General features: G+C 32.9%; 1 protein-coding gene across 1 annotated transcript; it reads right to left on the bottom strand.

The window, feature by feature from the left end:
* Window positions 1-291: 291 nt before the first annotated feature.
* LOC131042518 (1,4-dihydroxy-2-naphthoyl-CoA thioesterase 1) lies at window positions 292-8,859 on the bottom strand. Its single transcript, XM_057975832.2, has 3 exons — window positions 8,306-8,859; window positions 4,006-4,197; window positions 292-619 (listed from the first exon to the last, which is right to left on the bottom strand). Exons 1-3 carry the CDS (start codon window positions 8,477-8,479, stop codon window positions 458-460), a joined length of 528 nt encoding a protein of 175 aa, XP_057831815.2. The 5' UTR covers window positions 8,480-8,859; the 3' UTR covers window positions 292-457.
* Between the last annotated feature and the right edge of the window lie 7,090 nt (window positions 8,860-15,949).

Genomic DNA, 15,949 nt, shown 5'->3' with positions numbered 1-15,949 from the left:
AATATTTATGGTCCTCTAAATCAATCACCACACAAAGTGACTAAAAAAACATAAATATGATATAATATTTGGATAACACCTTAAAAACTATTACTCATATAACTAATTAATTTTTATTCATCATCATATTTATCTTATTAAATATAGATAAAAAATTAAAAATTGTAACATGTTGACCTAAGAATATAAATTTATTTTTATTTTATTGAAACAAAATAAGAAAATTACATAGATTTAGACAACCAAACTGAAAAAAAGAATGAAAGTATAACAATCTAACAAACCTTGAGATAAAAGAAAGAGAAGCCCATATTATATATATTTTTTATAGTTGTATACAATTTTCAACAAAACACAATTTTATATTAGTTTCCATGTCAAGGGCTTCTTTTTCCGAGGGCAAAGACTCTAAGGATTTCCTATTTATACCCAAAATCTTTAGGGAAATTCAGAGTAACTAAAGTTTAGAAGAAATCCTTTTGTCATCTTCAGATTTTGTTGCAGAATGAGAAGGTAGCAGAGTTACTGTTAACTTTGATACTGCAATCAAACCTGGCTCTGGTGTTTTAGAAGACCCATTTGGCGAACTCGCGGCAGAGGTAAATTTAATCTCCCAAACCTGTTGCACAACAATCAGTTAATAAATTCAAAGGACTTCATAAACTCCCCATATTATCAGCCTAAGCTAACATACAAGATGACATACAACAAACAACTATGGTACACAGATTCATGTTGAAACAAGGGCGAATGCTCAAATATTTTTTTGAGAAAATTTGTATTAGTCTATGAATAATAATGTTTATAGATGTATTGCACCATGAGTAGATCTGAACCATGACTTACAAGTAACATCAAGTTATCATTGGCTCAAAGTTGTGCTGTCTAGTAAACAGTTTATCTTAAACCACAGCAGAAACAGAAAATGTGCAGACTATTTAATTGGCCCAAAGTTAGTCCGAAAAATCCTATTAATCATATTGTCTTCATAATCCAAATCAAAAGTTTGAGGACTCGGCAGCCCAAAATTGGACTTGGACGCGGGACAAGGCATGGACTCGGCAAAGAAGTTTTTTCTTAAGGCCAATGACAAAGCTCCCAGCTACGATCGTTTCCCTTGCGAGTTTTACAAAGACCTATGGGACACAGTCAACCCAAACCTTTTTCAAGTATATGTGGAAGTTTTTGAAACGGGTTCCTTGGGCAATATATCAACAAAGGTAATATTAAATTCATACATAAGGTGAGCAATCCTGAACAAATCTATAACTGGAAACCATCGCTTTACTAAATTCTTACTATAAGATCATTGCCAAAGCCCTTACTATAAGATCATTGCCAAAGCCCTTGCTCTATGAATTTCATCATTTGCCACCACTTATTGTTCGGCTTCAGCAAAGTAGTTTTATCAATTGCAAACATATTCTTGATAATGTTATTGCATTTGGGGAAGGTATGTAATGGGTCTGACACTCTCAAAAATAGACCATCTTCATCAAATTGATTTTGCTAAGACTTATGACCACATTGATTGGCCCTTCATTTTTACCATGCTTCAAGATCTAGGGTTTGCCCCATATTTCTCTACTTGCTCCAGATTTTGTTTGACAATGAGTTGGCTTGTTTTGCCGTTAATGATTGATGATCCTCTTCATTTGAGCTTTTCAATCCATTCACCAAGGCTGCTCGCTTGCTCCTACATTCTATCTTTTGCCAAATAAAGGTTTTGGCTATTTACTTGCTAATGTAGTTTCCCAGCAAAGATTAAAGGTATCTCTTTTTATAATTTTGATCTCCAACTTGACAATAGCAAGTTTGTTGATTATTCCTTTCTCACTCTCTTAGAAGAGGAAAACAATGTTAGCCAAGCCTTGTAGTGTTTAAGTACTTTTTGTCTTGCCTCGAGCTCCAACATACAATGGAAAAATACCCAACGTTATAATTAATCCTTCCTATCCAGACCTCCCTAAATTTTTTTGGCTGGAAATGGATTGACCTTGGGGAAATCTTTAGATTTCTTGGCATCTCTTTTACTCTTTGTCAATCTATTCTTGCTCATATTGAGAAGAAGTTCCATTTTTGGATAACTAAGTCTCTCTCCCTTACTAGTCCCTTACTAGGAAGTTTCGAATTTGCTCTAAGATTCAAGTTGAGGCTAATAAAGTTACTTTCGAGATTGCCTATTGGCAAACTCTTATCGAGCATTCAACTAATGCTTGGTGAATTGTTGCTTGTATGCCACCCTCATCTGCCAGTACGGATGCTTCCCTCCATGTGGGTGGATGCTGGCCATGGTAATAATGTTCATTCTAGATGTTGCTCTATGGATCACCTCAACATTGAGGTTGTGACCTGCCCCCTCAAACACATGGCTAGTCTTCTACTTCTCGGTGTGACCATGGCAATCTTGGTTGGCATGATAGTGGCAAGTACCCTCAACTAGCTCTTTCTACTTGCACTATTCTTGTTGCTGATCAAGAAGAAAAATAAAAGATGATGCCATTACAGTTTGGGAGCCTATTCCCAGTGGCTACGACCTCATTGATGGTTGGGGCAACCCCTTAATAGAAACATTTCTCCTCATCCTACTAGTATTGCTTTAGTTGCATAGTGATGTGACTATTGTTGTTTTGTGAATGGACTCTTCCATTGACTTTTGGGATGTGATTCCATTCCACCTACCTTTTAAGTGAACTGGTGTATTATTATATTTTAGTGCACTATTCATCATAAAAAAATTCAACACAAACCCAACTCTGAAAGATTCTATTTCCCTTCTAGATTAAACCCTAGATGACTACTCAAAGGAAAGAACATAACCCTAATTGAACTTTTTATTTCATATCCTTGTAGAACAGAACACCTAGATTAATACCTAAAGCTATAGATGGACAAAAAAATTGTAAATATTATAAAACCTTCCCATGGTACTCCAATTTAGATTTGAAATATCACAAAATAATCAAGTGGCTATAGTGTTTTTGTTCTTATAAGCAACAAACTCTCGACAAATTTGATTATGGGGCTAAAACTCTTCTCCCTTAGTAGTGATATCATACACTAGAAATTCAGGTTCAACATAATTAAACGCAATATTAAGCAGTCACGTTTTGACAATAAAGACTTCAACAAAGGGCCAAAAATCAACTTTGAGGAAATCAAATTATAAACAAGTCAGTAAAGACCTATGGACCAACATAATATCTCTCCCAGTAATGTACTTGTATAAGTGTGAGATTTAATGTTATTTCTCAATTCACCTAATGGCAAGAGCAGCTGTGTGCTCACAGTAAACAGAATCCCGATAAAAAAAAATTGGAGAAAAAGATGATAGCTACACTGAAAAATGTTTGAAACCAGAAAATGGTCATCTGAGAAGAGGAAATGTTGGGAATTGATTCAAGCAAGGACAACCAAAAAGCTTGCAAATGCAACCGTTTAAAAGGTTGAAAAGAAAGAGAATGCTTAAGTACAAATCCTAAACTACTAAGAAGATAAATCTATGCTTCTGAATTTGACCTCTATGTTCTGAATTGGTGACTGTTTTAAACTTTTATTGCTCCATTGGTTTTCTTCCAAATAGCTTAGAGTTAATTTCAACTCTGAACTAACAAGGGATATCTGAAAAGGTTGCAATACATTACTGATTTTGAAAGAGACTTTCATAATAATAGTTTTCATACAAAATTCAGGTGAGAACCTCAAATGATCAACTGTTAAGTCAATCAGGCAATGTCCAAGAATTCGAATATTAAGATCCTAAAGGAAGATGCATCGGGGGACCAGGGGAACAGGCAAAGAAGAGCCAAAAGGGTTTAAGAGAAATTTTATTCAGGTTACAGAAGCAAGCAAGAAAGAATATAACAAAGAGAAAATTTAGAAGGGCCATAAAGTAGGGAAACAAAAGCAAGTTATGTAATTGTATATTTAACGTTGGGTTCCAAAAAATTATGTGTAAATGAATCAGAGAGAATGGATCAAAGAAAATATGAAACCAACACATACATGTAACCTGCGTCCAATATGAATTGGAGTTGCTGTTGCTACAATTTCAAGACCAATATATCCAGGCTGAAGATGGCTGATGCTAAGTTCTACTCCTGCGACTTTTTGGAGCCCAGAGGCCAAGCTAGCGCCGAAACTTCCAAGACTCTCCGCAATAAAGGCTGATATACCTCCATGGAGCACTCCATATGCCTGTCAGGATCACAAAAGTTTTAAATTCAAAACCACCACATCAAGATTCCATAAATGCTGAGGATTAGCATGTCACTCTAATCCTAGAGAAATGCTATTCATGTGTGGTAAATAATATGACTCTTAAGCAATAAAAAATTTCATAATCAGGCGACCATTCACAGTATAATATGTATCTTAGCAGTCTGAGATTTACATATTTTCCAAGATATGCATTTGCTTTGTCTTGCGCTGGTTTCAAGTTATTCTTGTGCTTGCCAAAGTTCATATGCTAAAAGGGTATAATCATTTTCAATTTCTCACATTTCTTGAAAAGGATCTCAACTAAAAGCTAAAAAGATTAATATCTGTGATTTTGTCAAGGGTTATGAAATGGCTGATTTCATAATGCCTTGGTTTCCCAGCTCAATCGTTATATTGTTTAGAATTCTGCAAGGATTGACATTTTTTCTTTAGAAACGTATACTTTTCTTTCTTTTCTGACCTCCAAGGTTTGTCAAGCATTTAAGTTATAAAAATGTCCATATGAAAATCAAATAAGTAACTCCTATTTTTCAATTCGATTCTCTTTTATGAAAGATAAAAACTTGGAGTTGTTTGATGTAAATTCTTTCTATCCAAAATTATAGATAAAAAATTGTTGTCCTAAGGCAAAACACATACAGAGTGAGAATCCATCATAAAAACTGCTAACACTTAGAGAAAACACCCAGAATAGTTGTGATTGCGTACAGACAAGGACAATGAAAAGGAAAGGAGAATCCAAACTGTAGTAAACAATTGTAACTTCTTGTTCTGATAATGTGTAATCACTTTTACAGTATAGCATAGATATACATTGGTGAACACATGACAAAAGAAATAAACAGGGGCTGGATGATACAAAGTCCTGATATATTTCATTCTGTATAAAAAGAAACAAAAATGAAAAATATGAAAACATGTGATGTGAATCAATTAGGAATCAGGATATGTATCGTATATTTATTTGGACTCACTTCTAATTGACTTGTGTCTGTTGAATGGATCCTTTTTCTACACAAGTATAGATATGTGTAAAATAGGTATACTTGAAAGATATTGCATTAAATTCAAGGTAGAGATGATAACATCTGCAATTACACAGAATACGCATATGCATATCCTATTGTTCATTGTTGGCCAAAAAGTAAAAGAAACCTGGCTAAAGTTAGCTTAGTTAACAACAGTATTATCATTTATTTTACTTCCAATAATTGGAACCACAAAGCACTGTATTTAACTAAGTTACCGGGTTCGCCTCTGGGCCCCCCTGGTACGGGTCCGGGTTCGACCGGGTCCGTGGTACGGGTCCGGTTCGACCTGGGTTCGACCAGGGTTCGAAAAACCCAGAGTGGGTTCGACCCTGGTCGAACCCAATCGAACCCGGGGTCGAACCCAGTTGAACCCGGGCAGACCCAGTCGAACCTGGGTGGCTGGGCGGCCTGTAAAGTCAAAAAACAATGCAAATTTAATTTTTTTTTCAATTCCGCCTTGTAAAAAGTGAAAGTTATAACCTTAATAAGCAGAAAATTAGACGTTTTAAAAAAACAGAAAACTGATGCACGCCATGGAGTTCCGTGTGGGTTTGAAGCTTGTGATTTGGTGTTGGCGGCGGGGGCGCTGCCCCTCGACCCCGCCCTGTACCGCGACAGGGAGCGCGCCCTGGGCGCTGCCCCGGGACCCTGCAAGGGGCGCTGCCCCTCGACCCCGCAAGGGGCTCTGCCCCTTGACCCCGCTGGGGGCGCTGCCCCCAGACCCCCGCAAGGGGCGCTGCCCCTTGACCCCGTTGGGGGCGCTGCCCCCAGACCCCCGCAAGGGGCGTTGCCCCTTGACCCCGTTGGGGGTGTTGCCGGCAAAATCCAGGTCCTCAGTTTGAAAAATTAAACTTGGATGTTCTTAGTTTGAATCCATTTAATGATCAAACTTTAAATTGTTGAAAGTTGAAACAATGATACTTGAATATTTTATCATTTTGATATTAGACTTGATGTATATGATGCTGTTATGGTATGATCATGATGCTACGATTACAAGTTTATGTTGGTTTTGTTGTTTATATGATGCTATGTGACATGCTAATCTTAATTCATGCTTATAGGTTGCATATATATATAATTTACATGTTTTTGTACTAACGAACCCAAACGAACCCAAACCCCTTTTCAAAATTTTGCCGTACCGGCGTACCGGGTTCTTCGAACCCGAACCGGTACCCGAACCCGAACCGGTAACTTAGGTATTTAACACCATGAAAACCAGATACTGACAAACAACATCCATTAGGTACCTCAGACTATATATCTCGCACTTAATGAATTTGAAAAACCATTGGCTATTTAATGAGCATTTTTCAAAAGGATGAAAAAGAAGAAACCAATGCTCTTAACCATACACCACAATTCAGGACTTGTTGCTTATTTATCTCCTTTTCATTCCCAAAGGATCCAAATTAAATTTCTATTACTTTGTTTGTGTTAAAAGGGCCACTGAATAACATAAAAGATGAAGCGTTGGCTAAGCACCTTGATCTCATCAATAGTGAAAACATGAAACTCCCTTTTGCAATGGCAATGCACACTTGAAGGCATAAACTTAGATATATGGAGCAATTTATTAATATATTTTCATCATGGTTGCATTGCTCCAAAGAAAGAAAAAGAAACTAACTCCAAACGTAAATCAATACTAAACAACTTGAGCTATTAACCCATATGGTTTTGCAGTTGATCTTATTCAGTTTTATCATTCTTACTGTTGGACAACAGTGCAAATGCTTTATGATTTTACAGAGGAGCTGTCAAAAGTTGTAAATGTTATGCTGGTGGTAAAATATACATCTACAATTTTCACAAATATTTTACAAATTCTGTACCCAAACTGGTAACTTAGGTGAAAGTATAAAAATAATAAAAGAACTTGTTTTCTCCACAGTCCGTTTTCTCCACAGTCCTCTGTTTTTTGAACAAACACGCACTCGCAAGCTACATATGTATTGGAACGTTGTTTCATTCAATATTAGACAGGATGAAAGCGAGAAGGAAGTGCTTGATTGGGAGTGCACAAAGTAATAAAATTGTAAAAGATGATAATTTTCTTCCTCATTACAGTCTTCTGTTTTATGAGAACTCACACTAAAACACTATATATGTACTAGAACATTGTTGCATTTTTAACTTAGTCAGGATGAAGTTCAGGAGGAAAGCCCTGATTAGAAGAGTGCAAAATAATAAATTGTCTTATTTTCTCTTCTTGATTGCAGTCCTTTGTCCTGCGAGCACACAGCCAAACTCAATTCCATTTCAGGTATGGCTGGATTAGCAATTTTGAGCTAATTGTTGAGCTTGGTGAGGTGGTCAAAGCCTAATTGTAAAAAAATTGAACATATAAGGTAAATGGGAAAAGATCTTGTTGCGGTCTTCCACAAGGTAGCTCTCATACGTCAAATTAGTGTGTGGAATGTTGCATCTAAGCTTAGACCAGATGAATCCAAAAAAAGTCTGGCTTCTGAGTGTACCGAATAACAAAGGGTCTTTTTTCTTTTCCTTGTTACAGTCCTCTGTTTTGTGAACAGAGGCGCACCATAACACTATTCATACGCACAAATCCCATTTAAGTTTAGGCAGGATAAATCCAAAAAGAAGGCCATCCTTGGAAGTATGCAAAACGATAAAAGATTTTCTTCAGTCTTGCACATTACAGTCCTCTGTTTTATGAGAAGAAATTCTCACACTCCAAACATGAATACTGTCATAAAACCTTAAATGCAGCTATGTTTAAAGCAAGCCTTGATTACCAACGTACGTATCTAAGAAGCCCATGTCTTCACCCCACATATATAATTAATAAATATATACATAAAATATATAAAAACAAATACAATACATATACATACTGAAAACAATTAGGGTTTTTGGGTGTTCTCTCAAGAAAAAAAACAAAATCTGAAACCATTTTTTACCATTAAGAAATGTACAATCCTTCAATTATATAACTCTCAGAAAATGCATAATTGATTCCAAAAACAATCTTTCAAATAATCCTTAAAATGATTAATGAAGCCATATACATTGAAGCCCATAAATCTTACCTGAGCAGACCTTTCAGAGACCACAAAACGACCTTGAATGCATGTGGGTGTCACAGTTTCCAGCTCAAAACCAATGTAACTCAACACTGGTGACAACTTATGTCCATATGGAGCATTTCTTTCACCTTTCTTCCAATCCATATTATCACCGACAACGACAGGCAGGGAAGCCATATGACTATCTATATATTAATAGATAACTTAAAACGTTATATATTAAATGGTATGTTTGCTCCGAATCGAGATTTATTCTATTTTTGTTTTTATCACAGCAAAAAACTAGCTTTAGTTTTGACATGGCATGCAGAGAAGCATCTAAATTTATAGGATCTTATAGCAATCGTAGAATTGAATGATTCACACGAGATTCGTGAATCCATTGTATTGTCAGACGGGCACATGGTATAGTGACGCACGTTAACATTTTGAAGAGTTTTTCCACGATTTTTGAGTTCTTGACTTACTCATGGGTGGCCGCCATAATTGCGTAGCAGCGTTGAATTCTATCTATCTTAAGGGCTCATCCCACAAAAAATGTGTTGAAGCCTCGAATCCTGACTATCGTAAAAAGCCTGTACAGCTACAGTTTGAGCTGTATGTACGTCAGATATAGTAAGCCATCGCGGCCTTTTTGGACCAGCCGTTTTAAAAATGTTTATTTTTTACAATTCTTACATAACCACCTAATAAAGTAGAGGAAAAAAAAAATTAAAAAATATTCTTATATATAAAAAACTGTAGTTAGAATGGACGTCTTATTAAAAAATATTCCTACATTTAAAAATCAATTGTTCTAGAAATAGAGTTTTAAATATAAGAAGAATCTTTCAATTGTTTTTAGTGAAAACAAAGGTTCTTTTTTTGTTTATGGAGTCTACATTGTATAATGTTTTATATATATATAAAAGAAAAATCTTTCATTTGATTTTAGTGAAAACAAAGGTTCTTTTTTTTGTTTATGGAATCTACAGTCAATAATGTTATATAGTAATGATGGATTAATATATTTATATTAAGTTTTGTGCAGTTTTATATCTATTTTGATAGAAATGTCTTAATGTAATAATATATTGATAAATGTCATATTTTTTTGTTAGGTTTAGCTTGTGGCCTAATCTTTTCTCATCTTCATTTCGTCTCATTTGCACAAATTCTCGTACATTCACTAGTTATTCATCCCTATTTCACCTTATCGATATTCATGTCCATGCATTTGCTCCCTACCTCAAAATCGCTACCTTATCCTTTAGGTTATTTTGTGTCTCATTATTAGTTCTTGTCATAGGCATAGAACTATTGACAAGGGCAATTCTTTAACTAGTTATTAATAAAAAATGAATTAACAATTCAAAATTGAGAATTTTTTCTACAAAAAAAAAACTATTAATTTTTATTAAAGTATAGATGCAAATTTTTTAATTAAAAATATAAAGAAAATTAATTATCTTCAATTTAATTGGTTCTTAAACTTTAGGCGATATGAGAGAATTTTCTATTTTGAATCTTTTTTAAAGATTGCATAATTGTTTTATGCTTTCTTCTCTTAAAATGATGGCTCAGATGTTTAATGTTAATATTATTTCAGGATTGCTCGTGGGCGACATTTTGGTCAAGTGGCAGCGACTTCTTTTGATTTTTAGCCTTTTTCCCGTTCGTCAGCATGTGCGCCAAGTGGTGTCTCGGCGTTGTCCTGAGTTGCTTTCTTTTCTCGCTCAAAGTTGAGTTAACACAGAGCTACCGCGTGGCTCAAGTTTTATATCAGTGTATGCTTCTCGACCCCACCATGTAAAGATGGTGACACTTGGTGCCCCCGTGTTGCACGATCTGGTTCTCTTTTCACATTCGACTTTAGATCTCCCCCGAGTCGCCGCGTGTCTTCCATGGTAGTTCGTGAACCAGAATGCAATTTGCATCATGATTTTCTTGTTGGGCAGGTGTAGAGGTCGCTATGATGCGGTTGACGGTTGGGATAACAACTTCGAAGGCCGTTTTGTTGAGTAGCGTCTCACAAAGTGCTGCACTGGGAGTTTCCTGTCAGAGGCAGTTGCTAGGATGTTGTTGATGCTACAAACTGTTAGTTAGTAGCTGAGGGAGCTATTTATGCTTTCTTTTTCTTGCTTTTGGGGGTTCAGACTTTTAGAGAGATTTTTAGACTTTGGCTCATGGAAGAGGCCTTTATGTTAATTAAATTCGGTGAATGATAGACATGTCAGATTGTGCATATGGCCTTTGTGATTGTTTTATTTGAAACTTAATATACCGACTTCTGTATTGTTTTCAAATTCAATAACTTCTATGGTATTTGTTGTGAGACTCCACGAATTAAGCTATGTTTTGAGACTCGTTATCTATTGGATGAATGGTTAATATCATTTTATGTTGAATGATTTTTGTTGAATTATTCTCTCGAATGGTTCTGAGCATGTAGATTGTTGAATAATCTTTAAAGTTGCATGTCTTTGGGTTCTATATATTGTTAATGCTTTTCCAAAATATTTTGGCATATCGCCTAAATTGTGTAGATCATTTATTTCAATTTTCTTTCTTCCCCTTTTCTCCCCCCAATTGTATGAAGAGTCAGCTTCTCAAAGTCGGAGGTCATTCAATGACTTTCGCGCAAAATGTCTCCCATCACCGAATTTCCCATAAGGCTATTAGTGTTTAAGGTAAAATTAAGAGTCAACAATTAAATTGAATAATTTGCAATTTTAATCAAGAAAATTGTTTTTTTCAAAAGAATACTAAAATAATGAGCAACCCAACTAAGCACCTTGGAGTCAAACCCGAGACCAATGGGGAGCACACCCATGGTCCAAACCAACTCTGCTACTCGTGCGGGCTATATTAATTTATATTTATTATTATTTAGTGTGACTAGTATAGAGACAAAAAGGTTTTGGTATAAATGTATTTTACAATAGTTCAAGTTACATATCTTAATATATTTTAAATGTTAAAAACTTACAAATGTTGGAATTAATTTGAGTTTTATTAGTATGAATAATTCAAAAGTACTTTTATTTAAATATTATGTAAGTTAATTATATCACAATGGTAAACAAATATGACTTAAGTCAAACAATAGTGAATGGTTAATAAATTTAAATAAATAGTTGTAAAATTTCAATATAGATGGAAGAATATTGTAAAGAAATTGAAACTGACATACAAGTAAATTTGGTGTAAAAGTGCAAAAGTAAATCATCTTATGAAAATGAAAAGTAAACACAATCTATACCATTAAGCATACTAAACCTCCAATGTTTTTGGCAAAAATCAACTTCACTGTCTTCTTTCTTTTCTTTCTTTCTTTCTTTCCGAAAAGAATAAAACGGAGCTACCACTGATCTTAATAGTCTTATATTAGATACATTTAGTTTGTTCTACAACAATATTCAACAAAAACTTTTCAAACCCTCTTCAATATCATCATAACCATAACATAACAATTTTCTACCTTTCTATTTGCTCTTGTATTTTAAAAACCAAGACATGGAGACACTAGCAACACATGTAAAATTTGTGACATTTATGTTGGAAACTTTGCTCACATCTTTACCAATATATAACATGTTGCTTATATATATCTCTATAATTATTTGGTATCTTATACTATTATAACAAAATAATCACTAACATTTGGCAAGAACTTCATTGCACTGCAACCTTGTTGATATAGGTCAATCCCAAGACACACGAGAATGATAATTGAATTCAAGGCTTCAAACTCAAATTAAAAAGTTCTCACACCTTCCTATCATTTGTTATGAGTTGACCTTGCACATGTTTCATGGGACATGTTTCTATATCATGGTATTGAAAGACATTCACTATGTACTCAAACTTGAAATGCAAGAGGGGGATAATTAAATAGCACTTTAATTCTAAAGTAATAAATGAATCAAATTTGTATCATCATATAGGTCTTTTGTGTGTTTCTAATTGTTGTTTTCAATCTTTCTCATCATTATTAATTCACCCCACCAAGGGGTTTGAGCTAAGAGAACTCATTCACCTATTATGCAACAAGCTCCCCAATGGTTCCTCCAAACACTTCCTTGATAGATCTAGATAACCTAAAAGTAGAGGTAAGAATATATCTTGGTGCACTTTCTACTAGATCAATTCTATGTGGCTTAGATCAACTCACATAGAAAATAACAATTAGGATCAACTTGCATGATTTTATATGACAATTGACTTTAGGATATTAATTAAACTAAAGAAATTATTAATTTTCTAGCAATGGAGAATCATTTTAAAACAACATCAATATCACTTATCCATTATAGATCCTAAGGTTAAGTGCACCTAATCAATTCAGTACTTTTTGTATATTAATTCCAAGAATTTGTCCTAGCTCTATTATCTAGGTTGATTGTTTGTTAATTAATTCCATTTATTTAATTGACCTTGATAATTTATGTAAAGCACTTCATTTTCTTATACAATATTATTTTATGTTAAAGAATAATACACATGGCATTAATAACAGGATTATAACCCTAACTCTTTGTCAACCTTAATTAGGGTAAGGTTATGGTTGCTACCCCAAAGTGTGTTCAATAACATGTGTCTTGATCCTAAGTGTCACCTCTTTGTGATTATGTCACTTATGTTAGTTTTCCATGAAGTACTCATTATAAGCAAGTCATTTTCTATTTATTAGATATGAATTAGGAATTTATGTAATGAAAGAGAAAGAAGAGTGGACGAGAAAATCACATTTTGAATTTAAGGGACGATGGCATTTGCAATCATAGTCAAATGATAAGAATGCATCGTACTAATGCTTTGATTATAAAAAATACCAAAATAACTGAAAAATAATTTTCAAATGTAGCAAATATCTTGACGTGTTATTTCAAAGATGTTATGTATTCTCTTAAATAAAATCATCAAAAAATCATACTTATAAACAAAAATGTTTAAAACAAATAAAAAAAAAAAAAAAAAAGTCCGATATACCTTCTTTTTCATTAATTTTAATATCATTCATATTTTGACTTGATGTATTTATTTGTATTTTTTATTTTATTCAATATAAAAGATATTCTTTTTCTATATTTAATATCACCCATGTAGTGGGAGTGAAATATATACACCCATGTGGTTTCTCTTTTCTACCTACCAATGGAATGAATTATGTTGGTCTTTATATGCGTGAGCAACTTTCTATTACAAGATAGTCAAAAAGAGTATGAGAATGAATTGTTCACCAAAACTTTCCACCTATATTCAACACAACTAATTATTTTGAAAATAGCTTTAGACCTCATAATAAAATTATTTTTGCATTTAAGTTCATCTTTGACCCATTTTTTTTTTCTTTTAAATGAACTTTCCACATAACTTTCCATGTTCTTAAAAATCAAAAGTTGTTTGAAATTGTATTGGCAAGACAACTTGTTAAAGAATGAATTATAAAAAGATTGATAGAGATGGGGTTTGTTATTAGGTAAGTATATCTAAAATTTAATATTGTTTAGGTAGAATTTGTATATTTATATAATGTTTTAGATTCATTTTTATAGATAAATATAATAATATATTTTGATAATTGGTACATTTTTATATTGAATTGGTTCTTTTTTTATTTTTAATTTATTTCTATTTATAAATGGTCTTATATATTTGATCTTACTTTATTTTTATCTTATTTATTTTTATGTATGTCTATTATCACCATCTTAGATTTTTATAGACATGTTATTGATCTCATGATTTAAACTTCCTCATACTAAGAGACCAAATTCAAAAATTTAAATTTTAGATTATTTATTCTTGTCTTTTCCTACTGATTGTTGGGAGTTGACTTGGTACAGGTTTGTACATGTTATTACGTCCTAATATTTAAAGACATCTAATGTGCAATTAATTCTTATAGATGATGGATCAAGGATAATATTTTCATTTAGAGCTTAAAATAAACACATCTACATCAAAATTAGAACTTGTATATAATCTATCTACATGCTTGTTGCCTTCTAAAATTTACAATTCGATGGCGTAAAGTTTGTTCAAAAAAGCGGTTGAAGTAGGATAAATTACACTGATCAGTCTAACAACTTCCCTACATGCATTTTTAAACTCTACCATCTTTATGCATCTTCATATATATGAAGGATCAAAACAAACTATATCAAAAATTTGATTTGTTGTAGATCAAATTGTTCCTTGAAGGATGAATTTGACTACTTAAGAGCATCATTCTATGAGCTAAACATAGCATGAAATTTTCTAACATGGTACAACTGATCTATTTACTAATATACATGTCAAAATAGAGGGTCTCAAGGCCTAATAAAGAAGGATGCATTAAGATCTTTAAAGATAGGGGATAATGCAATATTCATTGTGTACATTTGGTTGTATGACATTAAAGTTACCCAATTTTATATCAATACGGATGAACCCAGAATGTGTATCCAATTTGTGGGATATCTTGATTTTTTGCTTCAAATTATATATTTTTAAATAATTAACGATTCAATCCTAGAGGGGTTCCATCTAAGGGGGTTTGATTGGAGAGGATTAGATCACATCCCCTAAGAATTGACAAAGTCTCCTTCACACTTATCATAATATTTACAAAAAATATCTTGCTTTACCTTTTGAGGGACCAATTGAACTCATTTGGAAATTCTATTGTGTAAGTATGTATCTTTTAGTGTTATCCTTCTAAAAATTATAATATGTATAATATTTTTCATATTATATTTTTGGTGATAATGTATAGTGTTGGTTGTATAAATTTAAGGGGGAATAAACATCTTGTTTGTGTTTACAAATTGAATTGCAACATCATGCAAATGTACAAGAACATTAAGCTTTTTCCATTTGTTATTGTTGTCAAAATCATGTCAACCTAACATTTCAAGTTCATTTAACTTTGAAGGGAAATAAAACTTTTCTATTGGTGGAGGGGAAATAATTTTAGCTAAGAAAATTTAAATTAATTACTTAATGGTAGAGGGAATAATAAATTTGAGTTTAAAGTACAACTTGAGTTGGCCTAGTGGTGGAGAACTTGTGCTCTTGAAATAGAGGTCACAAGTTCAAATCCCACAAAGGGGGTAGGGTATGTACACTTTATTGGCTTCGGCCTATTACCTATATAAAATAAAATAAAAAATAGAGTTAAAAATATTAATTTATTTAGATTTTAAAAAGTGAACTATTTAATTATTTGGTCAATAGATGAGTTAGTGCCACACCTTTTTCTAATTGAGAATTTATATTTTTATGAAAATTTTAATCAATTTCAATACAAATTCTCTAGAATAATCTTATTATGTGATTTCAATCCTAATTATCTTCTTTAAAATAATTTCGATACAACTTAAAATAACAAATGCATTGAATAATGAAATAGTCTAAATTTCTATTAAGATCCAAAATTTATAATTTTAAAGATTTTCTAGAATATAAAATTATTTATAGTCAAATTCCCTTCTATAAGATTAGAGTACTAGCTTGATAATCATTTAAAATCAAAATTGAAATTTCTAAGACATCCTTAATATGACATGCTCTCTACTTGATTAACAAATTATATAAGTATGATAAATTATTCATTATCATGTACTTAAATAATCTATTTATTTATATAAATTTGAGATTTACAATAATACCAAAATAAAT

The sequence above is a fragment of the Cryptomeria japonica genome, chromosome 1 (assembly GCF_030272615.1).
Source record: "Cryptomeria japonica chromosome 1, Sugi_1.0, whole genome shotgun sequence".
Lineage (NCBI taxonomy): Eukaryota > Viridiplantae > Streptophyta > Pinopsida > Cupressales > Cupressaceae > Cryptomeria > Cryptomeria japonica.
The sequence above is the reverse complement of the archived record's forward strand: the minus strand, read 5'-3'. Positions and strand labels throughout refer to the sequence as shown.